The sequence below is a fragment of the Xyrauchen texanus genome, chromosome 12 (assembly GCF_025860055.1).
Source record: "Xyrauchen texanus isolate HMW12.3.18 chromosome 12, RBS_HiC_50CHRs, whole genome shotgun sequence".
Classification (NCBI taxonomy): domain Eukaryota; kingdom Metazoa; phylum Chordata; class Actinopteri; order Cypriniformes; family Catostomidae; genus Xyrauchen; species Xyrauchen texanus.
The window spans coordinates 26,701,491-26,729,460 of NC_068287.1; the positions used below are offsets into that span (position 1 = coordinate 26,701,491).

At 37.8% G+C, this 27,970-nt stretch overlaps 1 protein-coding gene across 1 annotated transcript; it reads right to left on the minus strand.

Moving 5' to 3' along the window:
• Positions 1–1,491: 1,491 nt before the first annotated feature.
• fus (FUS RNA binding protein) lies at positions 1,492–26,799 on the minus strand. Its single transcript, XM_052139328.1, has 15 exons — positions 26,652–26,799; positions 26,029–26,053; positions 25,790–25,941; positions 25,435–25,597; positions 24,371–24,609; positions 23,977–24,163; positions 12,558–12,592; positions 9,505–9,537; positions 9,289–9,398; positions 9,070–9,199; positions 6,077–6,178; positions 5,850–5,985; positions 3,294–3,391; positions 3,058–3,193; positions 1,492–1,976 (listed from the first exon to the last, which is right to left on the minus strand). The coding sequence occupies exons 1-15, from the start codon at positions 26,662–26,664 to the stop codon at positions 1,937–1,939; spliced, it is 1,599 nt and encodes a 532-aa protein (XP_051995288.1). The 5' UTR covers positions 26,665–26,799; the 3' UTR covers positions 1,492–1,936.
• Positions 26,800–27,970: the final 1,171 nt, after the last annotated feature.

Here is a 27,970-nt window from a genome sequence, read left to right on the forward strand (position 1 = left end):
CAGGGAGCGCAGAGGGGAAAACGCTACTGTTAGAAAATCACGCAACCTTGGGCTTTTTTATGTTTCAGTTTCAAACTGAAGTAACATTTTTTTCTAATATTTGTTTTTACATTTTATTCTATTTTCATACATTCTATCTACAAGTTCAAAATGCACTACACCGTAGTGGACATCAGGTGGTGCTGCATGAGCCTTAATAGGATAAACATTAACTAAACCATAACATTAAGACGTTAAAGGAATAGTTCACCCAAAAATGAAAAATCTCTCATTATTTACTCACCCTCATGTCATCCAAGATGTGTATGACTTACTTTCTTCTGCTGAACACAAAGATTTTAGTAGAATATGTCAGCTCTGTGTGTCCATAAATTGCAAGTAAATGGTGACCAAACCTTTGAATCTCCAAAATAATCACACAAAAGGAAACATAGAAGACTCCAGTTGTTTAATCTGTATCTTCAGAAGTGATATGATAGGTGTGGGTGAGAAACAGATCAATATTTAAGTCCTTCTTTACTATAAATCTCCACTTTCCCTTTCACATCTGAAAGTCACATGTGGAAATGTAACTATTGATCGGTTTCCCACACACACACACACTTATATTGCTTCTAAAAAAATTTGATTAAACCACTGAAGTTATATACATTACTTTTATGCTGCCTTAATGTGCTTTTTGGACTTTCAAAGTTGTGGCCTCCATTCACTTGAACACATTCACCCAAAGGACCTCCAGAGCTGAGGTATTCTAAATATCTTTGTTTGTGTTCAGCAGAAGAAAGTCATACACATCTGGTATGGCATGAGGGTGAGTAAATGATGAGATAATTTTCATTTTTGGGTGAACTATCCCTTTAAGTATGTGAATGCACATATCTGTTGAAATGAATGCCTGTGTTTTTCAGTGTAATGAAAGACAAATTCCATTACATACAATAATTTGTGTTCTATGCAAATATTTTGATATCCTTTCCTCAACTCACACTTAGGTCAGATGTGGCTCTGGGGTCATATTAATAATATTGCTGGTTTTGTTCTGAAAATAAAATTAAAATTCAAACTTATGACAATTCTTAGCATTTTATGTATTACCTAATATTGTCTGCAGGCCAGATTGCACTGAAAATGAGTAAGATAAAAAAAAAAACATTTTTTATATGTTTTTGCACCATTTTTCTAAGTACATTTTAATGGTATAAAAGGAAGTAAAATCTACTTAATTTCATGACATTAATTACATGAGTACATTTAACAATTAGTTTTAAATGGTGTCACAACACCTTGCCATCTCAATGCCCAGTGATCATCTGTTCACATCCAGTAGAAGTCTTAAGAAATAAATGAAACTTTAAATAAATATATATTTTTCAGAAAATCTGACACACTGAAACCAAACCCTTCCTGTTAGTCACCATAATTCTGTTACCTTTGTGGAAAGCCTTATTCCATGAGAACTCTTCAAGAAATAGGATTTGCGACTTAGAGATAAGCAGTTTATTATTTGTTGTTATTATTATTATACATTAGTCATCACACTTGAAAAACACTGATTCCAAGACAAATACAAAGTGCTTTGAAATGGGGGTTATTAAAATGTGTGTTGATATAATAAAGTAATGCTTCACATATACAACTTTTATTTATTTTTTAATTCTAAACCACAATTTAATATTTTCAACAATTTCAAAGAAAGAATGTTTAATAAACAGCACAAATACTTCTGCGACCTAAACAGCAGCAAATAAATTCAGAGAGAAAAGACTTATATTTAAGGTGTAGAGGGGGAATGGTAAAAAATAAAATAAAAATACAACATTTACAACGTAAAACACAAAACATGAGCAACAAGATTTACTTTTTAAAGTGTTGAGATGGAGTCCATACTGGTCCCACATCAAATTATAGTCTGATTTGGACAAAAGAGAGTTTCCCATCAGTAAGGTCTGTCTCTGTGGTCGTGTCTGTGCTCACCCCTAAAAACATGCAAAACAGAGGCATTTAAACACATAAACTCAGCAATAAAAGAAACGTCCCTTTTTCAGTACACTGTATTTTAAAGATAATGTTGTGAAAATCTGAATACATTTACAGATCTTTATTATAAAGGGTTTAAACAATGTTTTCCATGCTTGTTCAATGGACCATAAACAATTAATGAACATGCACTTGTGAAACGGTCGTTAAGACACTAACAGCTTACAGACGGTAGGCAATTAACGTCACAGTTACAAAAAATTAGGACCCTAAATAGACCTTTCTACTGACTCTGAAAAACACAGAAAGAAAGATGCCCAGGGTCCCTGCTCATCTGCGTGAATGTGCATTAGGCATGCTGCATGGAGGCATGAGGACTGCAGATGTGGCCAGGGCAATAAATTGTAATGTCCGTACTGTGAGACGCCTAAGACAGCGCTACAAGGAGACAGATGATCGTCCTTGCAGTGGCTGACCACGTGTAACAACACCTGCACAGGATCGGTACATCTGAATATCACACCTGCAGGACAGGTACAGGATGGCAACAACAACTGCCCGAGTTACACCAGGAACACACAATCCCTCCATCAGTGCTCAGGCTGTCTGCAATAGGCTGAGAGAGACTGGACTGAGGACTTTTAGGCCTGTTGTAAGGCAGGTCCTTACCAGACATCACCGGCAACAATGTTGCCTATGGACACAAACCCACCTTCGCTGGACCAGACAGGACTGGCAAAAAGTGCTCTTCACCGACGAGTCACGGTTTTATCTCACCAGGGGTGATGATCGGAGTCGCGTTTATCGTCTAAGGAATGAGTGTTACACTGAGGCCTGTACTCTATCTTTTTATGTTCATACAAATATTTTAAAAAATTATTTAAAAATAAAAAATAAGAGCAACTGAATGTGAGAAGGTTCTTTTTTTGCTCAGTTTATTTGCCATCACGTATAAAACATTAGCATTCTTATGTATCAAAGTGAAAAGTGTATATTGAAAGCCGAAGTTGTACAAGTTCACGTTTGTTCTATAACAGCCAAACAAAAAAAGAGAGCAAAGCACATAATGGAAAAACTGACCTCGAGTCCATCTTGCCAGGTCCGTATCCTCCCCAGTCACCTCGTCTCCCTCCTCGAAAGCTCCCTCGATCACCACCATGGCCACGGAAGCCACCTTGATCGAAACCACCTCTGCCACTATCTCCACCATAACCACCTGTAAAAACAAGTTCCTTAAAGCAGGAATCAACTGTCCGAGTAAATAAAGCCAGATGTTACCACAACATCTTAATTTTAGCCAGAAAATTAATCTTTACCTCCCATTGATGGCATAACTCCTCCACTGCCCTCAGGTTTGTCAGCTTTGCACTGATTGCACTCATTTCTCCACGAGAAGTTCAAATTACCACATGATCTATACACATAAAATAGAAAGTGTAATAAATTACATATCTGCGTCACACAGAAAATATGTATCTCTAAGCTTTTAATTGAGTGCAGATAAATGTCAAAGAAGCTCTATTATGCTTTTTGGGATTTTAACTTTCCTTTGGTGCGTAATATAGCTCTTTGTGCATGTAAAATATCTGCAAAGATACAAAGCACAAAGTCCAAGCAAAAGGGAGTTATTATCTCGCACAGACAACACTGCTTAAGAACTACACGAAATAGCTGGATTGTAGTCCAGCCATTTCTTGCGAAAAGTATGTACGTCACTATGTAACACATTTGGATAATGCCCGCCAAAGGGCTACTTTGGCCTGCCCTCAAACAAGGGTAGTTATAGCCCAGGCCAGGATGATTTGGGTTAGTGTTGTCGCCATGTCGAGATGACGCCGTTTTCTTAACTGCGAAAGCAAAATCTCTTTGTTTAGACTCCAAAGGCAGATTAATTCAGTGGTTAAAATGTATTTTTACCACTATTCCTCAGCAGTACAACCACAACCAATGGTAGATTTTTAAGACAGTTACTCCTGAAAGATGGTGCAGTTCCCACTAGGACAATCTGGAACTTCAGGATCACAACCTGTAAGTATATTTGATTGTTTTTGTATTTATCTGCTACTGAGAGTTCAAATGCAGAGTTTTGTGTTGTAGCTACGGTGTACACCCAGTGCACTGCTGTAGGCCTCTGTTAACCTGCTAGCTAATGTTATTGTGTTTAAATAGTTTGCCAATCAGCTGCGGGACCACTTTTACCTACAATTGTGTCGAATTATGCAGGTTATTTGTCCTTTTGCTATCATAAATAGTGAATAGATAAAAAGTGTAGATGGATTTATTTTTTCAAATGGTTATTTTCGGCTAACTTGCTATGTAATGTTATTGTTTTGGTAGGGGTTTACTATTCAGCTGTGGGCTGGCTTTTACCTAAAACTCTCAAGAGTCTTTATTCTTTTCTCCCTAATTTCGAATCCCCAATTCCCAATGTGCTCTAAGTCCTTGTGGTGGCGTAGTGACTTGCCTCAATCTGGGTGGTAGAGGATGAATCTCAGTTGCCAGCACCTCTGAAACAGTCATCTTATCACGTGGCTTGTTGAGTGAGTTACCGCGGAGACATAGCAAGTGTGGAGGCTTCAGGCTATTCTCTGCGGCATCCACGTGGAACTCACCCCACCGAGAGTGAGAACCATATTATAGCGACAATGAGGAGGTTACCTCATGTGACTCTACCCTCCCAAGCTACCAGGCCAATTTCGCTGCTTAGGAGACCTGGCTGGAGTCACTCAACACGCCCTGGATTCAAACTCGATTATGGTAAGGGACGTTACATTTCCCACACATGCTCTACGCAGTTGACCAATCACAACAGACTAGGCCAGCTGACCAATCAGAGCAGACTGGGCTTTTCGGAAAAATGGGGCTTTAAAGATACAGGATGTAAATTAGAGCGTTTTGGCCAGAGTATGAAGAGTGGGGAAATGTTCAGTATGAGAAAAATAATGTGTTTTTTGAACATTAAAGCATGTAAACCTATTCTAGCAGACCCCTAAAATAAAATTATGAACATGAAAATTAGCATAATACGGGCTCTTTAACACTCCTATTGCGTTCAAACTTTGCATACACCTTTTGCATTAGTGGGTCAATTTTGACCCGGTGGAATTCAAGCTTATAAATCATTCATTACCCAATGGTTTTAATCTAAAAATATATTGTAAGTCATTAATAAGTTCTTTTTCAAAAAAATTTCAAGAAATTTCAAAAAAAATATGTTAACTAACAAATATAAAAGTTATTAATATGCCATTTAAGAAATAAAATGTAGGAATTATTTGGCATTTCAAATATACATTACCATCAAAACCAGTGTGATATTAGTATCATAACTTCTGTGAAATTGTACTAAGTATAACATAATATTCAATGTATATTAACATCTAATGTGAGAATTACTAGTAATTTGAATGAACTCATAACTGCTCAATACAACTTGGTCTATCCCGCTTGGAGGCTAATCAAGCCTCCGAGAGGGATAAAGGTCGGCTGCGGAGGATTGTGTGGGAGAGAGAGATAGTTTACGGACATGTCCGTAAACTATCTCTCTCTCGTCGCAACACCGTCTGTCTTCGGCCTTTATCCCTCTCTGAGGCTTAATTAGCCTGATAAGGGACTGGGTGTGTATGATCACGACCCGGCCCCGCCCTACCACAAATGGTTATATCTCAAACTATTTTATTTATAAAATCTGAAAAAATTTATTATATGTATACTGATAGTCTTGAAAAAGTCATAAAGTTTGGTTCCTGTACTAAAAACTACGTGGTATTTAAATGTACTATTTATAATTAAATGTAACAATTTAATTATTATCTACCTCTCCCGGGTCAAAGCTGACCCGAACACAATAGGAGGGTTAAACCAACACTTACGTGTTTGAACATTTCCAGTCCCCTGATCTCTGCTGGCCGCCGCCACCACCTCCTCCATTGTTGCCTGGGAAACCACCACCATTACCACCACCACCACCACTTCGACCTCCCCCAAATCCCCCACGGCCCACTGGCCCTGCAAGCAGAACAATAAACAATTCCAAAAAACATGTAAATCATAAGAACCTAAAATACCACTTAAATACAATGTAGAGAATTTATTTTACCTCCTCGACCACGACCACATCTCATGCCTCCACCACCTCGTCCAAAATCAGCCCTGCGAGTGGCAAAGGACACCTTGATTGGATTTCCATTGAAGTCCTTACCTGTGGAGAAAAGTTGTAAAACAATGTGCGATTCAGAAGTCTGAATCCAGATGTGAAAATGCTTCTATTGTGCATTTTTCTAATGTAATATAGCTTATTTCATAACATATTTATATTATCAGCATAACCATTTGAGTAAAAACATCTATTGAAAAATGAACATGAATTTCAGACTTTTTTAGTAGGTTATTAGCACATATAGTATGTCACTCAGCATGCAAACAGAAAATCTGAGCTTTCATACAAAGGAGTTAAAGGGGTCATGACATGCGGAATCACAATTTCCTTGATCTTTTGACATAGGTCATTGAACAATAAAAACATACTGTAAGTTTCAGATCTTAAAACGTCCACTTTAAAAGAAAGAGCATTTAAAACAAGTTGTAAAATTGTCTCGTTTGGAATTAGTGGAACTTCTGACGTCACAGAACCAAATACACCTGCATATCCAATGCCTTTTTTTCCATCCCCTGGACTGGCCCACTTGTGCTCAGTCAGTCACACAGAGCAGAGAAATGGGCCTGTCATAGGAGATTCATCCAAATTGGACACCATGTGCCTGTCTGGATTTAAATGTTTTTCTACACAAATGTGAATAGGCGAACGGTTTTGACTGTTATCATACTTCATGGAAAGCAGGAGGTGAGAACCGACTTGATATAAACAACATTTAATTAAATAAAAAGACACACACACACGGAGCAGCTGCCCATAAATGCTCTCTCTCTCTCTCTCTCGCACCACCAGCCGCAGTCAGCCTTTATACCTCTCCGAGGCTTGATTAGCCTGATAACGGGCCGAGTGTGTAGAATCACGACCCGGCCCGCCCTCCACCCCGTCACATTCCTCCCACGTTCTATCAGCCCCCCTTTCCCTGGGGGAGGCGTGCCTTACGCCCCGTCTGCCAGCAGGTCATCCCCACCTTCCTGAATCTGGGAGGGGATAGGGGAGGGAAACAATAATGATTAAAATAGGGGGTACTACACCGTTACAGGAAGTCCCCTGGCGGCCGGAACACCCCGCCACGTTCTCGGGGTACATTAGTGGTCTCCCCTGCCCCTGGCAGCGGTTCCCCCGCTCAAGGCAGTCGGCCGGGAGCCCCTCCCCGCTCGCGCACCTCTCTTGACCCCGGCACGTTTAGCGGCTGGTAGGGGTCTCCCCCCAACCCTGGCAGAGGCCCTGACCACGCCTCGCGGTCGGCAGCCGTTCCTCCGCTTCCATGCGGCTGGGCTCCTCCGTCCCCTGGCCGCAGCTGCTCCGTTGGAGTGGATGGAAGCAGCGAGAATCCACTACAGCGTATCCCTCCTCCTTCCCGGGCCTTCGGCACCAGTGTAAAGGGATTAATTGAAAGGAGGAGGCTAGAACCGGCTTGACGATATAAACAACAATTAAATAAAAAGACACCAAGACACACGGGGCAGCTGCCCATAAACGCTCTCTCTCACACCACCGTCCACCATCTGCCATTGGCCTTTATCCCTCTCCGAGGCTTGATTAGCCTGATAAGGGGCCGGGTGTAGAACCACGACCCAGCCCCGCCCTCCACCCTGTCACACATACATTTCGTGCCACTTTTAAAAGAAGCAATGTCAAGCTATAACTCTGAAAAGGATCCCCCATTTACCAATTTTTGGTCTTTTGTAAACATGCACTTGATGGACCTCTTTGATTTAAAACGCAAAAATGCATCTCAATCTGCTACTGCCACTGATTGGGAGAAGCACATGCAGTATTGTGTGTAAACAAACATGGAAGATGTGAGATATGAAGACCAGTGTCTCTGCTTTGGTTAGTTGAAGCACCCAACGTCAGTGGATTGAGTTACGTTTATGTATTCAGAAGATTTCAGTGTGAATTGCTTGTCACAATATGATTCAAGCTTTGCAAAGGAATGGTTATTGAAAGATGGAGCAATTCAAATTGGACTATTTGACAAAAAACTGTAAGTAACCAATTTCATTGATGAATATTACATGTCATTTTCTGTTTGATAGTTTATAGCGCTGCTTGAGTGAACAGTTTGATACCTTTAAATGAAATGTGTTGGGTGTATGCTGCGTTAACCCTGAAATTTAGTTTTGTTTTTTGTGTGGATTTGGTTCATTTTCTTCAGATTGCATTTCAAATATGCCTGTATTGGAAGGCCTGCATGATGTTAGCCAATCACAATAGTAGGTGTTTACATTGTCTTAAAGGGCCAGGCAGCTTAAAACCGAGCATTTCAGACAGAGGGCCAGACACAGGGTGGAAAATTATCATATATTAATAAATTATGACTGTTTGGTGCAAAAAAATTAACTTTACTAACATTCTAAGTGGACCTCAGGGAAGATAAAATATATATATTTTTTTTTTTCTCCCCAATTTGGAATTCCCCATGTGCACAAAGTCCTTGTGGTGGTGAAGTGACTCGCCTCAATCTGGGTGACAAATCTCAGTTGCCTCCGGGTCTGAGATAGTCAATCCGCGCATCTAATCACGTGGCTTGTTGAGCGTGTTAACATGGAGATGTAGCGCGTGTGATGGCCGGTGCTATTCTCCGCAGCATCCACGCACAACTCATCACGTGCCCCACCGAAAGAGAGAACCACACATTATAGTGACCGTGAGGAGGTTATGCCATGTGACTCTACCCTCCCTAGCAACCGGGCCAATTTGGTTGCTTAGGAGACCTGGCTGGAATCACTAAGCATACCCTGGATTCGAACTTGCGACTCAAGGGGTGGAAGTCATCGTCAGTACTCGCTGAGCTACCTAGGCCATAATACAGAATTCCTTGGAATCAAAGAATGGTATATACTGCATGGCTGGCAGTGGGATTTAAGAGGAACCGACACCAACCCTGTCTAACAAGGAAGGCATATGCTCTCACATGGTCTATTTCAACGCACCATCAAACCAATCAATAGCAGCTTTAGCAGAAGGGGGGTCATCAAAGGAAACAGTAGCCTCTCCTTTCAGCTTCCCTGTCTCTCTGTCTGTATACAGATTTATCATGGGCAATCCTGTCTTCTTATTAATCTGAAAGAGAATGAAAAGGAGAATAGTGAGAAAATGGGACCAATAGCTGCTTCACAATGCTTCTTCTTGTGCCCTCCTTTATGGTGTACCTTGATGATGCCGATCTGTTTGAAGAAGTCTGCTACCGAGTCCACAGTATAGTTGTCTCCAAGACCTTGCACAAAGATCGTGTTGTTGTCAGAGTTTTCCTGGTCCTGCACTACAACAAAAGATTATAAAAAACATCATGCATGCTTGACAGTTGCTAAATATTGTGTGTAATGGACAATTATGCTATCTGGCATGCATTGCATGCTTTTACTTACTGTTGGGCCCACCAGCTCCATGATCCCGGGGTACTTTGAAGTGAAGAAACAGTCATTAATATTGAGCATGTGCACAAATTCACAAAAACAGTCATTCTACTTATTCCAAATCTGACTTTCCTTCTTTGGCTCATACACATACTATATCAACAAGGAACTATGAAATGCAAACCAGTTAGCCACATTTTTTACTAAATCACATCAATAAACACGATCAATTTCCAAAAATGTGGTTTTGCAAACGAATTACAATTTATCCAGTTTGAAATTCAAAACTGCCCAACATTTAAAAGGACTATTTACTCTTGTTAATATGCAGTAAACTTCGTCTGTACTATATCTGCTGTGCAAATGACAAATAAACAAACTTAACTTGGAGGAAATGTTTTACTCTGTAGATGGATTTATCCTTATAAGCAATTTGAAATGCGTCACATAACTCCATACTCTCTTTTATATCACAACTACTCACAGTACAAGTCGTAGGGTGCAACCGAAAAAAATATATAAAAATAGTATGGAAGTAAAATGCTAAATTATCTTTGGCTTTATGGATTGTCCCAGATGAAGGTCAACATTTTTCTATAACCACAAGTAAATTTCCCAGCCATTGTATCACTTAACAACACCACTGATTTTTAAAGAGATTACAATTCTCTACATTTCCTTCTCACTCATCAGAATATTCACATAACATTTTACAGGTCTACTCAAAAGGAGAACAATAAGAATATAGGGTTGACTTAATATGTTGTACTTCTAGTATTCAACTTTAGAAAACATGAGCTCAATACCAAAGTGTTGCAGGCTTATAGTTTTTTGGTTTGAAAAAATTAAATCCACCATAGATCCCGAATGTCCAACAAAAATTGCTTCCACATGAAACCCAGAACCATTTTCATTGGATTTGACTTTATATTGAATGAACTTTCCTTTGTTGAAAATTGTCTACTAGCTAATTGAGCTAGCCAGACAGATATGCATCAATACCTTCTTGTACTGTAACCAGAGATGATGTGGTAAACAAAAGAAAGTTGGTTTCAGACAGATGTCGTCATGTTCAAACAATTAAGAATATGTTGCTCATATGCTTCAAATCATACCATATATTGTTAAAACACATCTGTATTACATGTGTAATATTGACTTCCATCTCCAGGCCAGTTTTTTTTATTTTTTTTTATTTTTTTATGTTCTACACATTTAGTTTTTGTGTTGTCTTGATTTATTCCTCATTCAGATCTTCATCAGACCTCTTTCGGATCTTAAAACCACCACCGTACAAATAGCCCAACAGGCACAAATGCACATTAAGCAGTAGGGTGCACTAAAAAAAAGAAACTAAAGAGACAGAGAAAAAAAAATAAAAATCTTCAAGGTAAAGTCCACCATTTTGTTTGATTTTGAGATAAATCTCCCAGTAGTCAGTACAGAATGTTTTATTTGAGTTTTAATGAATGCTCTGAATATTCAATATTCTCCCACAGCCTTTGAAAAATGTCATGCTTTGTCAGAATAGCTCAACCGATACACAATACAGCCACAGTAGGTGCAAACATGAAAGATTAAGCCCCAAACTTTAGCACCTAGTGTTGCACATCACCTGTTCACTCCCATTAGGTGTCTTAAACTATATATGAACCGCCTTTTTGGGTATAACAAAAAACACTTTTACCACATTTGAGAGTACATTCAATTTGATTTTACTACATTTCTGATTCTAGAATTTCTAGATCTAATGATTGACATGAATATTATCTGGGGTAAAAAAATAAAATAAAAAAACTTCTTAAGAGAGGAACACTGAAAATGACTCAATTTCTTGGATGTTTGACAAGTTAGTGTGGGTCGCAACTTCTCACAAGGTGAATGAGAGCAAGTACTTGAATGTTGTAATACACAAATGTATTAATTTATGAAATCTTATATAGGATATATGTTATGATATAGAACACTTCATGGAAAAATGTAAATCTTATCTTTTCTTCCACCATACATGATTGAAATGTTGTTGCGAAATGTATTAAGATTCAGTTGTTAAAACTTTACCACTCATTGTCCCACAAACGTCATCCCTGTGAATTGGTAACAAAATTCATTTCAGTGCGTTCCTTGTTTTCAGCAGGGAGCAGTAAGCAAAACTCCAGCTGTATAGGCAACGTACAGCTTTACAGAGAGTAAACCACATTCAGGCTTGCTCAACACTAGCAACAGCAAATAATGAAAATGTGTTCAAACACATTTGGACGAAGCACAATGGACCCTTTTCACAAGTCCAGGTTCACAAAGCGGATGTCATCATAGCTGGATAAACTTGAATCGGGACCACAGAAATGTTTATTTTTGCTTACCAATTTACTCCAAAAACAAAACAAAAAAAAAAATCAACAATAACGCTTTCACAGCTTGGCAAAAGATACAAATATACACTGCTGGATAACAGCAGTAAGAGAGAAACAGGCAACATTTTCTGTCGCTCCCTCAGCAGCTGTGTTAAAAGCCTCATCGCAGCTATGGTAACTGATTTTTTTTTAACTTATTCCAAGGTAATACAATACTAAGTACAATGTTATAAATTTACACTAAATATATTTTAAATGGGAAATATATAAAAGTTTGCTACATTTACATTGTTAAAAAAGGCAGAAACCCCTCATAACAGGTCTGTGAAATGGGTCCATTCCAAATACAGGGATCTCGAGACGTGTTTATTTCTGTTTCAAACTAACTTGACACAGTGACCTAAAATGCTGTGTTTATGATGCAATACAAACAGTGAGGTGCTCCAAAAGTGTCCATCTGGTACATGCGTACATTTAAATGTCTTTAGAAAAGCCCTTATAATAAATCTCTCAGGCAGATTGACAAATTTAATTGCAAAATGGATTGCAGTGGATTGTAGGCCTAGGATAGGCTTATGTTCAATAATATACAAATAAAGGTTTTGGTAAATTACCATTTCTCTGTGACAAGACCAGACCCCCACTCCTCCCTCTTAGACCAGGCACTCTTTAAACCCCTTAAGTTCCTTGTTTAAAGAGTTTGTCACTTACCACCAAACTTATTGAATCCTCCACGATCGCCCATTCTGATGGAGAAGGAGAGAGACAAGCGAGACGAATTGAAGGTTGATGAGGGTGGTGCCCCATTTCAATCTTGAGGCTGGAAAGGACCCAACCTTTAAACAAAACTTTCTACAAACCCCCTTTCTCTCCTGTCCCCTCTCACTAGGTTCATCTTCGACCATAACCCACAAGGACTTCTGGAAACCCTTTTGATATTACTTCCTGAAGTCATGCAGGCCCTGTGCCATAACCATTTGGCCTATTTCGCTCTAAAGAATATTTCTCACCACATCTTTCTTTAAACATGCAGCTTTTCATTCTTTTCAGTGCAATGGAATTTTTTTACCAAATAAATTATTTTCTTTTATCAGATCAAAAGGCACTTCTTAGCCCAGGACCTTTTCCCATTTTGCTGCAGCTGTTAGCAATGTTCTAATTCTTTGCGCAGAAACTGCAAACAAGATTTTATTCAGTTTCGCTTTTGAAGTTAAACAGAAATAACTGATGTTAACACCTTTCTCCTTTTTGGAATGATTCTGCATTTCCATATTGCTTTTAAATGTAACATTTTAAGTTACCATTCTTTAAAACAAAAATGTTTTCTTCCACTGACGGTTTCATTAAAATTTTTAGTAGGGCTGTCGATTTAACGCATTGATTCAGTGTGATTAATTTCATTAAAAATAACGCGTTAAAAAAAATGTATCGCCATTAATCGCAATGGCCCCAGACCGTACGTAATATGGAAGATTCCTGAGAAATGCAAGCTTGTAGTACCACCTGTTTACTCCAGAGGGCAGTAAGTGAAATTTCAGCTGTGTGGCAATGCACAGTTTATACAGTGAAGAAAAACACCCTTGAGCAGCAGAACAACGCAAACATGCGTTACGTTCGTGTTCAAAACACTTGATGGAGCGCAAATCCGAACTAAGGGATCTCAATATGTGTTCCAAGTATTAAACTATATTTAACTTGACACAGTGACCTAAAAATGTTATGTTTATGATGCAATGCATCCATGACGCTACACAAGCATGTCTGACGCAGGTGCACATTGACGAGTCCTTAAACAAGCTCTCATAATAAATCTCCAACTGTTTGACAAATTCACTTGCAAAATGGATTGCTTTGAACTGTATGCCAATGATTGGCTTATGTTCAATAATATGGTAGTAAACAATAGATTGTATTCTAAAGCCGCTTTTTGTATTGTCTTATTAATGATGAACACTTCTGCCACAAGAATGTAATGCATTTTAGTTATCTGAATATTTTTTATTTATATATATATATATATATATATATATATATATATATATATATATATATATATTTATTACGGAGCCCCTGAAGTGACCTGTGCAAAAAAAAATCAAAGAAACTTTTGCTTGCGCACGCGTTACAGTTTCCGGTGTGTGTATAGCTCTTTTCCGATTGCGTCATTGCCATCATTCATTTACTCAAAGATACTCAGAGCATGGATGCGCATGAATTTATAGAGATATATTTTAAACTTGGCCTTCAATACAAAGACATTACTGTCTATTACATTTGTAATACCGTCATGGCTGAGACACGGTTTGATCTTCCAAAGGACACTAATCAAGCAATAGACTTGTTCTTGCATTTAACACTAGAACTACCGGAATTCTATAAATCACTTATTCTTGAGACATGGGACAAAACAGGTTGCAATATTTAAAAAATAAAACTTTGTGCTCAGACAAATTAAACTACATGTATGTATCTAACATGTACTAAGCTACTGAGCTACGCTTTGATACAACCTCCCAACTTTTCTATTTTTTATCAAAATGTGCTTTTTCTTTGCCATCACTTATTTTGTGTCAACACCATCAGACACCAAAAACACAAATTAATTTATAATCACATTATGCTAGAACTTTAAGAAGTATAGAAAACATAAATTTTCACCAAGGCTGACAGAGGCCACAAAAAAATTTCTATCAATATGTATATATATATTTTTTATATAGATATCCATCTGTGTTTTTTAATTGGGCTGTATAATATAATTTTAACTTTAACTTAAACAGCAGTCAAGATGTTTTTAAGATTTGAAAACACATTCTCATGTTAGAAGACAGATTACATTTTCACATATGACCAACAATTCCTCAACAAATATGAAATATCATAATTAAATATTATCAAAATATTCATCTGACGGAGGTGACATAGACCTGACAGAGTTGACGCATATCTGACGGTGGTGACGAAAACCTGAATTTGTAGACATTTTAACTAACAAATACATTGAATCAATCAATTACTGCATTAAAACAAATACAACAGTGAGTATGTTATTGTTTATAAACCTTTTAATCAAGATTCACATTTAAGTATTTTGATATTTATCACTGGAACACAAATGATCTAGATATTTGATCTAATCTCCGATCTGTATGTCTGCAGTGCATCTGATATGTAACAAAGTAACTTAAAACAGTTGTATAAAAATAATAAAACACTTCGGTGTCAATTTCAATTCAATATAAATTGAATCTCATTTCAGGATCCTAACAATTGATCCAAAAATTATCAGAACACATTAGATCAGAATACAAACTATATTATGTAGATATATGTTTTATCTAACCTCAGAATAATATGTCTGCAGTGTGTCTGCTATTCTAACAAAGTAATTTTTTAATTGTATTACAATTTGGTGTTATTCTACATCGTGCATAACAATACAAATGTTTAGATGTAGCAATTTAAAATGTCTCATGTACTTTAAAATCGTTAATGTGATCTGCCGCTATCTTTGTGTGAACTCCCTCTGGAACTTTGTCGCTGTCCTGCTCCATTTCCTTCATTAGCATGGCAACAGGTCCTCTTTGCAAGGTTTGAGCAGTAGCACTGCTACCACCTGTGATCTCAGCATGCCTTTTCGAATTCATCACTTTTACATGCTCATTGAGATCAAACATGGCTGGAGTGAAACACTGACAAATCTTCAGTTCACAGCTAAATTAAGACAATGATCTGCAAGAGATCTTCTTCCCCTCAGGAATAACCTGATGAACTTTTTAACCTGATGAACGGTTTCATGGGTTGAATGAGTTCATCATAGCGCATCATTTCTTCATCTTTGACATTGGAGTTGGATGTTGGTAAGACATGGTGACCCCACCATGTCATAGAATGTTCTCCCACTTGCAATATCATTCCCTCGCAGAAGGAGACTATCTGCAGTTCTTTTGACCGTCCCTCCGATGCCCTCTGGTGCTCCTTTGCCATGAGAAGTTGCAAAGAAGTTCCAAGTTGCTCTTTGGAAACCGAATCTTAAAGGGACATCACATAGAAGAGATCAATTTTTCTTGTTTTTATATTGTTTGCTAGGGCCATCAGACCAAAAGTGGATGATGTGAGCACCAGGAAACCTGTCTCTTATTGTTTTGAGGACAGGATCCATGTATGCCCAAATGGAGGCAGCATCCTGACACTTGGATTCCGACACAGTGCAAAAGCCAGCCTTTTCATCTTTTGTGTAGTACATGCCAGTGACAAAAATGGCATGACTACTTCAGGGCTATCTTTGCATTTCCATGCTTCTGTGAAGTCAACATTCATGATTATACTGTTTTCATCGCAGTTGTCTATCATCTCCCTGTATTCTCTGGACTGATTTTTAACCAAACACACGTGTTGTTGTCTCATTGCGCAACAAGTGTTCATACAGCCGTATGAGTTCTGCTATGGTCCCAGTATGCTTCACAAGTGTAGTGTTGTAGTGAGATTCGCCTGCCACTTGGTCCTTTACCCGTTCCCACTGCTGCCACTCAACATTGATCAGCTCTTGCTGTGCTGCAATAGGTGTGCTTTTGTGAAGACAGAGTACAAACGTGCAGGAGACATGCATGCCTTGGAGGAGAGCAACAAATAAGCTCAAAACTATCCTCAAGCTTGCTACTCTTGAGTAACCCCATGTTCTCTCAATACCTCAAGCATTATCTTTGCATTTTCATGATATTGGCACTGAAAGGTCTTTGGATCTGACGGTTTGGGTGCTGTGACATAGAAGGGGCGAAGAGTGCACAAAGATGAATAACTCAGCCTAACGTCTGGGTGTTGCTTGGTCAACTATTTGTGGAGGTGAATCATTGTGTCTGAGATACTTTTTTTTTTCTTCGTGTAATTGTGTCTTGTTTGTCAATGGTCATACGTGCAGAATTACAAAATAAGTTTTGGACTGTTTGTGCGATTGTTTGAAGGTAAGTGGGCCTTCTGACTTTGGATTTCTTTGGCCTTAGTGTTTTGTATGTCAGACCAAATTGCCTCATTTTGTATAGCAGCCGGTATTTTTTAAGAATCCTCCCTGACAAGAGAAGGTTCTTAGATTTTGCATGATATCTCTGAAGTGGTGACTGTTTTCCTTCGTTGAATTCTTTCATTAGAACATTGTGGAACAGGAGAGCGTTCTTTACTGAAGGGGAGCATATATTTCTACCGCGCATCATTTTCTCTGTGGTGGTTCTTGGCGATTCACATGGTGTGCTCTTGTGTGTTGTTTTCTGTTTTATGCGCCATATCTGCTTTCTTAATTTGTGGTTCTCTTTTTGGGCCTTTCTGAATTTGGTCTTTATTAGTTTAAGTTCTCTAGAATGTACAGTATCTGCCTTGATTTGACTCTTTCTCTTTTCCCTGCACCAGCCTGCCTGCTCAACTGTGGTGTCTCATTCAAGTAATTTGATGGACTATCTGGGGGGTGTTTCCAATGGTTGAGTGTCTGTCTGTCTTTGCATTCTTGATTTTCTCTGGCTATGCTTCCAATTCTTTCTCTTTTTCCTCTGTTCTCTTTCACTGAAATCCTTGATTTGCTTTATTTTTCCTTCCTCAACTGTCTGTTTCCACCTTTGTCTCTTGTGTCTTAGATATTCCTCTTTTAATTCTGCTGTGTACTGATTTTCTCCCTTTGCTTTTTTTGAGACTCTCTGTTCCTCCCTCTATGCTCCTCCAATGAGAGATGCTGCCTAAATGTGTGTGACTGAAACACACAACAGCACTCTGAATATCTTTAATCATATTTGCCTATACTATGCTAGAGGGGGAGTGTGTCTATGTTCCCTCAGCCTATGTTCCCTGAATCTTATGTTCCCTCAACCCTAACTCAGCTAGAGTTGATGACTATCAATCCAAAAAAGCAATATATGCTGTCATATCTAGTATTTATACAGTATTAGAAAAACTAAACACTATTTCTATATTTCATATCATTAAAATTTACTTGATAACCACAAAAACATGACGACTTCACATTGAATGTCAACTCCGTCATTGGCCTGTCACCACCGTGAGACAGAATATCTGATGGAGTTGACATCTGACGGTGTTGACACATTAGGCATTTCTTTCACAAAACAAATGGAGTTCATGTAGTACACATTTTGTTTTTTCTGTTGATGCTAGATGTTAATAGAACCAACTTCAGGAGATTAAAATGATCCAAACATTTCAAATAATTTCCTAAGAAATTGGAAGAGGGTGTTGACATATCATGGTTGTGACACAGGAAATATTAACATTAAGATTTAAAATATTCTAAAACTATAAAAGTTACCAGAGCCTGTCTGACATTGATGCACTCTGCAGAGGTGGAAGGTGGCAAGGGGTCTTTCAGAGTGACAGCAGCCCCTGATATTGCTGGGGTTTTTTTATATTTTAATGAATGTCTGACGGTGTTGACAAAAAGTGGGGACACAACTTTGAAACCTTATGAAACATGCATGTGCTGTTGAAAAACAACCTTGCTCTGATATGAGATATTATTAAGAGTTGATTTAATAATTGATTTAACAAGCTCTTTTTAATAATTAAAAACAAATTTGTATCCATTTTATTGCATATGAATGATTGAACCCTTCTCTGTGGACACACTGTTTTAGATGTAGTGAGAAGACAATAAGTTCCATAAATTTGATATAATAATCATTAAATGAAATTGATGGGGCAAATTGTGTTAAATACATTCTATTAATAATCCCTCATAACATCTACAATTTAAAATATTTTAATTTTTAAACCTAATAGCAGTTACAATTGCAGGACGTGATTTGTCCCAAGTCTCAAGAATCAGTGAACTACTAGAATGGCCATAGCGGTCATTCTGACCGTTCATACTAGACTGTACCAAATGTCATTTTTTTTCATGTCATATTTACATTCGAAACTTCTATTGAGGTTTTAGAATGAAGCTTCTAATATCTGTCATGTTTTATGACGTCATCACCCTAAACAATTAAAAAATCCTCGAACAAAATCCTCAATTTGAATAAAATAGAATAATATGGATTAAATGGAGCACGGAGCGCCTAGCGAACGAAGATAGTCCTACATAATACTATCTTTTTTGTAATATATATGCTAGACTATACAAATACAAACATATATATATATATATATATATTTGTTTGCATCTGGTTGTTTAGGGGGGAAACACCGCACATCATTCATTGACGCTTGTGGATCGATTACTCAGTCAACACAGGTACTCTTTACCTTCCATGTGCAGCTCCCACACACTACCTTTTGACATTTGTCACAAGTGTCCTTAGTTTTGTTTTTCTTGCAGTTTCTCCACACTTGGCACTGCCTTCCCCTCTCCATCATCAGCTGCTCCTGCCTGGGTCCTTGTGCGCATGCGAAAGTCTCTTTGATTTTTGTTTTTGCACAGGTCACTTGAGGCTCCATGTAATATATGTATATATATATATATATATATATATATATATATATATATATATATATATATATAATTTTTAAATATTTAAAAATAACTATGTGTCATTATTTCATCATTATATATTGAATTATTGTTATATGAGGGGCTTTCTCAGCCAATATTTGTATAAGCGATTAATTAATCGGGACACCATGTAATTAATTCAATTAAAAATTTTAATCGATTGACAGCCCTAATTTTTAGACACACATTTCTCGAATTTACTCTTGACTAATCCTCACTTTCCCAGTCCCTTTCTTCAACAGTTTTCTAGGCCCTTTGTGTCTCTGTTTTATCTTCTTCAAAGGGAAAAGCATAAAATCGCAGAACCTTGCAGAAAACAGCCTAGGAGAAGATTTAAAGATTCATTAAAGCATTTAAATCAACACATAATAATCCTGCAGAACAAGATTTTACATGACAGCACCTCAAGGTGTGGACCAAAATGTGTGATCACAGCCTACTGGATAAGTCTTAGATCACCTGCTGCTCATGTCATAGTGTTTTATGTTATATGAGCAAGCTTTGATCATTTGTAAATAATAACTTTCCATATTTGCTTCACTAACAGTGATCAAAATCATCATTAAATGGTAATATTTAAATCAAGACCAGCTCATTAATTAATTAATTTAATAAATTACAAATAAATCTAACTAAATGTTTGGTTTGTGAACATGTCAAAGGCTAAAGGCCTACTTTTTAAAAACAATATTTAAAAAGTTATTCATACAATATTTATATTTCATGACCCCATTCATGACTCAGATGGGAAACCACAAGGTAATCCATTTTTTTTTTTTTTTGGATATCATATGTGCAAAAAATGTCACTGAAAACTACAAACAAAACATTTGTAAACTGTGACCACAGTTTTGTAAGGTTCTATCAGGTTCTATCAGGCATTTTGGTCGAAAATGAGTGAAGCACATACACCTACACAGTGAATGACACTTCAAGCTCTTGTGTGGTTATTTTTGTATTTTTCAAAATTCTGAGTGTAATATTTGGGGGTCCTAAGCAAATTGATGCCACAAAACAGTCTTCAACTAATTTTGAATATGTACATTTATAACTGGAATATATTATTTACAAAAAACACAAAAATAATAATAAAGTAACCAAATTCTACAGTAAATTACCAATAAATATATACAAATGAAAAATAGATGACAATAAATAACAATAATTAACTACATACAAAATTATATAATCTCGGGGCAGTCGCTTACACCGCTTATAGCTAGAGACTGCCCCGAGTTTAGTCTATGTCTGCTAGCCAGAGTGGCAAACAAAGCGTATCTGGGGACAGACAGAACCTTATAAACTAATGTCACAAACTCCTGATCCCTAAATAGGGTGCTTGGGCCTTTGTATCCTAAAAACACCCTACTTCTGTTTTCATGCAATGTGGGCATGTCAAACCAAACACATTATGTGCTGCTCCCAAAGACAAAAAGGTAACATTATCTTTGGATCAACTTTTTGTCACAGGACTAAATGTCCAAACCCCTAATTCATTCATTTATTCACTGTTTTGTCCAAGAGCAGATTCTCATTTAAATAAAGACCTGGTGATTCATCACCATTTCGGATCAGTTTGTGTTGAATTTTATATGAACCCTAGGCTCATCTTGAGATGAGTGAAGATGAAGACAAAGTTCACCACAATTTAAATTATATTCAGCAAACTTGCATCAACTTAATGTCATGCATAATTTTTGCTAAATACTTAAGACATGAACATGAGGATCTACGATAAATCATAAACCTGACCATTCTGGCTCCAAAATGGACAAAGTATTCAGTTTCACTTCTTGTCAGTGTTACGGGTTTATGCAGTCATAACTTCATACCCCAAATCAAGACATTTTACCTTTAATTAATCAAGGACTAGGCCACCATTTATTTTCAGCCCAGCCAGTTTAGAGGTGCATATGTTGGAACCCTTTCGTCTCTGTTTTAAATTGAACACTTACCATGATCACTTCACAACTTGTCCAATACTGTGTAACTCTTTTTCTCTAAAGCTGTTGTTTTTTCCCCAAACAACACACTGATATACAGTTGAAGTCAGATGTTTACATAAACCTTAGCCAAATACATTTAAACTAACAATTCCTGACATTTAATCGTAGAAAATATTACCCGTCTTAGGTCAGTTAGGATCACTACTTTATTTTAAGAATGTGAAATGTCAGAATAATAGTAAAGAGAATGATTTATTTCAGCTTTTATTTCTTTCATCACATTCCCAGTGGGTCAGAAGTTTACATACACTTTGTTTTTATTTGGTAGCATTGCCTTTAAATTGTTTAACATGGGTCAAACGTTTTGGATAGCCTTCCACAAGCTTCTCACAATAAGTTGCTGTAATTTTGGCGCATTCCTCCAGACAGAACTGGTGTAACTGATTCAGGTTTGTAGGCCTCCTTGCTCGCACACACTTTTTCAGTTCTGCCCACAAATGTTATTTCGGTCAGGGGTCAGGGCTTTGTGATGGTCACTCCAATACATTGACTTTGTTGTCCTTAAGCTGTTTTGCCACAACTTTGGAGGTATGCTTGGGGTCATTGTCCATTTGGCTTTTTTTATGGTGGTTTTGGAGCAGTGAATTCTTTCTTGCTGGGCAGCCTTTCAGGTTATGTTAATATAGGACTTGTTTTACTGTGGATATAGATACTTGTCTACCTCTTTCCTCCAGCATCTTCACAAGGTGCTTTGCTGTTGTTCTGGAATTTATTTGCACTTTTCACACCAAACTAGGCAGAATAAAACGACTTTTAAAAGGTTATTATAATGTCTTCATCTCATGTGAGTGATCAATTTTATACATAAATTAAAAATTACTGTTGATTTCATTGAATAACAGTTTGTAATGAGGAAAACAATGACTGAGTCCATTTTTAATGATGTTGATTTGAAAGTCACCACCTTGTGTGTGGAACTTCAAGGACCCTGTAAGTCATCTTTATAATCTCAGTGGTAACTAATTATTTACACCAGGCAAGTATGGTATTGTTCTAAAAGCAGGCTGTCATCTGCTCATCTGCACAGCGTGACCAACACAAAACAGACACGTTTACTCACGCGACCCTCCACTGCAGCGCTGCTGTACCTGATGTGTGTTGTGCTTTGAGAGGCTTGTGATAAGCAGTGGTCATGTGAAGGATTGGTCCGTGCAGCATGCTTCAGCTGACTAGCGCCGTTTAGTCACACTTTAATATTTGGCATGCAGCTATGAAGGACTTCAACATGTCGATAATTCATACTCCTGTCTCTCGCGTGCGAGTGATTGATTATTACAAATGCCACCAATGGTGGCTCAAACTAAAATTTGCGGACCCCCTGCAGTAGTGTTGTCACGGTACCAAAATTTCAGTAGTCGGTACCAATACCATTGAAATTTCACAGTACTCGATACCAAAGCAAAACACAAAAACAGGCTACTAAACAACACTCTTTTATTAACAAAGTTAACAAAACATTAGCAGCAGAACTAAGAACAAAAATATGCCACTGAGCAACACTTTAAGCATACATTGTACAGTGTTTTGTTATCATTAAAAAATATATATATTTAAAGTATTTTTGAACACTTTTATAAGATTTGCTTCAACTTTTACTTTACGTTTTTACAAAGTACTAAAAAAAATCAAGCATAAAACAGAATTAATAAAAAAACAATTTACAAACTAATGTGCACAGTACTCTCGTATTAATAAAGCTACATATTGCCATTTTTCTTCACGATAAGAAATGCACAGTGACATATTATGATTAAATACGTCGCGAGCCATCACGTTCTAATCTAGTAGCATTAAGCGTCCGCGCTCGAGACGGAGTCTCTCTCAGCCGGGTGCAGTTTAAATCTCTCCCCCTTATATCGGGACATTCGCGCATCTAATTGAAGAGGCACCGACCACACAGAGAAATGCCAGTTTCTGAGTTTATAGTTATTAACATGACCTGCTTCTGTATTATTTTACTTTAATAAAGCTTTAACACATTAAATATAACTGCATTTGTAATGCCTGGGTGTTTCCTTAAAAGAGAGTGTTCACTTTTTGACAAGATTCAGTTGAGACTCACGCAGCAGCTTTGCTTGTCACCATCTTTTGCTTGTTGTGAGCTTTCAAAAGTTCCCAACTATGCATGGGTACCGGGTAGACCCGATACTCTGTACTCCGGTACCTTCAGAAATTCTGGTATCGTAAAAAGGTTTTAGTTTGAGTACCGACTTGGTACCGGAGTACTGGTATTTTTGACAACACTACCCTCTGGTACAATGCAGACCCCCTGTTGAAGACCCTTGATCTAATTGAGATAATTATCTGGAATTTTCCAAGCTGCTTAAAGGCACAGTTAACTTAGTGCATGTAAACTTCTGACCCACTGGAACTGTGATGTAGTCGATTTAAAGTGAAACAATCTGTTAGTAAACAATTATTGGAAATATTATTTCTGTCATGCACAAAGTAGATGTCCTGAACGACTTGCCAAAACTATAGTTTGCTAATATTAAATCTGTGAAGTGGTTAAAAATTTGTTTTAATGACTTCAACCTAAGTGTATGTAAACTTCTGATTTCAGCTTTATACAGGTGGACTGCATCTGATGAATGAGATTTTTGAAGAGCAGGAGTGCATAATCTTTCCTTACCCCATTCCTCCTCTGCCCCGAGGTCCTCCACGACCACCTCTGTCAAACCCACATGCCCTTCGACCTCCAAAGCCACCACCTCCACGGCCACGTCCCCCTCTACCATCCTGGCCATATCCGCCATCCTGACCACCACAGCCTCCTCCTCCACTACTACCACTCATAGGTGGGGAATCCTGATTGTACCCTAGAAATGAAACCAGGTTTAAAACCTCTCAATTTATCAGTACTTTACATGTCTAAACGTCAAGACATCCATTGCCACAGCACTCTAAAATGTACACCAAACTACTAGGTGTTTTGAGGACCTGTATTCCCTGAACACAAATGTTACATTTATTTTCTATACCAAGATCATATTATCAGTTATGCCGAACATAACTCTTAAACTCACCTCCCTGTCCATATTGATTTGGTTGCCCATAGTTTTGAGGTGAAGAAGAACTGTAGTTGGGGGACTGGTTGTAAGACCCTCCTCCATGCTGAGAGGACTGGTGTTGGCCCCCACTAACCCCATATCCACCACTCTGCCCCCCACTTCCACTATAACCACCACACTGACTTCCAAAACCACCCCCACCCTGCTGCTGTTGCTGCCCATAGCCAGACGACTGGGAGTTAGTGCCGTAGTTACTGAAACACAAAATTAGTAATAATGTAAAGAAAACCCTAGCCATTTAATAATAATAATCTGGACAAAGAACAGCAAAAAAATAAAGCCTGCACTGAGCTTGTTCAATATAAATGAAGTTTAAAAGGATAGTTCACCCAAAAATGAAAATTCTCCAATGATTTACTCACACTCATGCAATCTCATTTCTGCTGAAAAATCAACAAACATCTCAGCTCTTTAGGTCCATACAATGCAAGTGAATGGGGTCCGAAACATCGAAGCTCCAAAAAGCACATAAAGGTAGCATAAAAGTAATCCAAGTGACTCCAGTCGTTAAATCCATGTCTTTAGAAGCGATCCAATCAGTTTTGGGTGAAAACAGACCAAAATCTTTTTTTTCCACTATAAATCTTGACATATGCAGAATCTTTGGTGATCGTAATTTCAAGCTTAATAACACTTTCAATGATTGTGCCAAAAGACCGCAATGGCAAGATGTACAGTGAAAAATAAGTAACATTTTTGGTCCATTCTTACCCAAAATCAATTTGATCGCTTCAAAAGACATTAAATAAACCACTGGGTTCTTATTTATTACTTTGATGCTACCTTTATGGGATTTTTGGAGCTTCCAAAAGTCGGTCCCCATTCACTTGCATTGTATGGACCTAAATAATCTTTGTTTGTGTTCTGCTGAAGAAAGAAAGTCATAGACATCTGGGATGGCAAGAGGGTTAGTAAATGATGAGAGAATTTTCCTTTTTGGGCAAACTATTCATTTTAACATTATGTAAGCAAACATATTTCAGACAAACTCAAATCCAGATTTATAGACTAATACTCACCCAGAGGTAGAGGAAGGAGAAGACTGATGCTGGTTATAGCCAGAGTAAGAGGACTGCGCGTTGTATCCTCCGCTTTGAGCTGGTGGAGGCTGGCTGGTGGTACTGTAGCCTCCAGAGCTATAGGACTGACTGGACTGAGACGGGGGCTGAGACCCATATCCTCCTAAAGGAATATACAGATTTGAAAATGTTAGCCAAACCCGGAGACATTAGTCAAATTCATTAATCTGCAAACAGCATTTGCAGAGTATTTAGAAGCGTAACTGCCACATTAAAAGATCAATAAACTATCAATTAAAAACAATCACAACTGACTATAAATTATGATCATGTAACATACAGAAATAAACAATACCTGACTGGGACTGTCCATAGTTGGATCCATATCCACCCTGATTATATGGAGCAGAGCTTTTCTCTGAATTCTGGATGTAACCTCCTCCATAGCTCTGTTGGCCAGGAGATTGACTGTGACTCTGACTCGACTGCCCTCCATAACCACCATATCTGGGCACATCACAATTAATTATTTCCATGTAAAATGTGTGCAATCATTCAATCTTATGATGAAGTTATGGATGTTAAAAAACTTACCCATGGTTTGAAGTTTGGGCATAATCTAAAGGAAAAGATACCGATAGATATTGTTTGTTATAGGTGTTTGCTTTTCTTGTGTGTGTGTGTGTGTGTGTGTGTGTGTGTGTGTGTGTGTGTGTGTGTGTGTGTGTGTGTGTACTGGCATCAGTATTGACATGTATTCAAAGTGGTCGTCAGAGGGGATTAGTCACAGACATTACTAGGCAAGCTCTCAGCATAATACAAGAATAAGAGAGTTCTTGTTTTGTCGGGTCGCTCGTAGTGAGTGTATGGGTTGTAGGGTAAAGCCAAATAATTAATCTCTTGAAACATTTTCAATTGGTTGTCTCGTCTCATACTAGGCTCCGAGTAAATGTAGGTCAGTAGCACAAATCAGTGAAAACACGCCAAACAAAATGGCGGAAGCCGACATGTTCTTCGTTTTTGCCTTTTCACAATAAAACATAAATGCATCAGATATGCATATCACTTTATTACATTTCCCATCACATCGCTAATTGTTTTCGGTGCGTGCGACTGACAGGTTAAGATGATAGAAGGTACATTTTGCATCACAGTGCTGTGGCTATGTAAACATGGTCCTAAAGTAAAAAACGAAATATGTCACATTAATCTCTCACCATTTGTCGCCATGATTGCGCTTGAAGTCCTATTTAGGAGCTGATACAAAACGCAGCTGATTTTACTTGACCTGTCCCGGTACAGTCACCTTTGGCTTACAATATCAACTGCGCATAGTGATGGGTATTCGACTCCAATAGAGTCGATTCCTCGACTCTGACTCGTCATAGAATCAGAGTTGCCTCTGATACAGGAATCGACTCTTTTGTTCGACTCCGTAACTTTATGAACAGAACGTTGTGATTGGCTGAAAATAATGAATTGGCGTTCTTAAAAACCACATCCTCTACAAACACCCGCTAGGCGTTTGAGTGAGAGATCATGTGCGTGCGTGAAAAGAGAGAGAGAGAGAGAGAGAGAGGAGAGAGAGAGAGAGAGAGAGAGAGAGAGAGAGAGAGGATGTGACAGATTTGAAAACTTTCTGAAGTTTGTTTATTATTACATCAATGCAAGAGGCATTTTGTCTAGTTTCTATACAACAATTCAATTATTTCCGACCCAGCCTGTTTCTTATTATTTTCCCTCTTAAAATTGGATATGGTCAGCAACTAGTAGGGATTGACATTGTTACCAGTCATTTTAAGATAAAGTTATGCGATGTCAAATGCGATTTAAGACCGATTAAAGGGCCATCTTCAGAACATATGGAATAGGAAACACTATTAACTTACAGGTAAGTTAGTGATATTTTATCAAAGCAACTGCCACACCAGTATATCTTAATTAGACCCACTGCTATGTAAACTGTTGTGGTCGAGACTGTTGAGTTTAAAATGCTGCCGTATTAAAATGTTCACCATATGTTCCACAAAAAGCGACCTCACACACAACACTGTAGCCTACATTCTATTTAGAAACAACCAGAGGTGGGAACAAGTCACACATGTGCAAGACTCAAGTCAAGTCTCAAGTGCAGTGCAGAGCAGACAAATCAAGTCAGTGACTCACCTTAAGCAAGTCAAGTCCAGTCCTGATGAGAATCAAGTCAAGCCACAGTAGTCTACTAAAATAGGTTAATTTTTGACATTTATATTTATTTTTGCTCTGAAAAGATTAACTTATATACATATCTTTACATTAATTTTTATATGAATTGTATAACAGCAATGTGTTATACAATATATAATATATAGGCCTACCTATATAGTAAATTGCGTTAATGAACATGCACGCTATTTTTATCGTGGGCACTTAAAAATACTTTAGATAGGCTACCTTATTATCCGAATTATTTAGATTTTTTTGAATGAACTGTTTAAAATGTATAACGCCGCATAGGTGTAAAAATGCGGTCAGATTTTCACATTGATCTAACAAA

What these genes read in the sequence shown, in the direction of transcription:
- fus (XM_052139328.1), bottom strand. An exon ending in ATGTGGTCGTGGTCGAGGAG is followed by an intron (nt 5,986 to 6,076) that starts GTAAAATAAATT and finishes TTCTGCTTGCAG; the next exon opens with GGCCAGTGGGCCGTGGGGGA. An exon ending in AGTTATGCCATCAATGGGAG is followed by an intron (nt 3,194 to 3,293) that starts GTAAAGATTAAT and finishes TTGTTTTTACAG; the next exon opens with GTGGTTATGGTGGAGATAGT.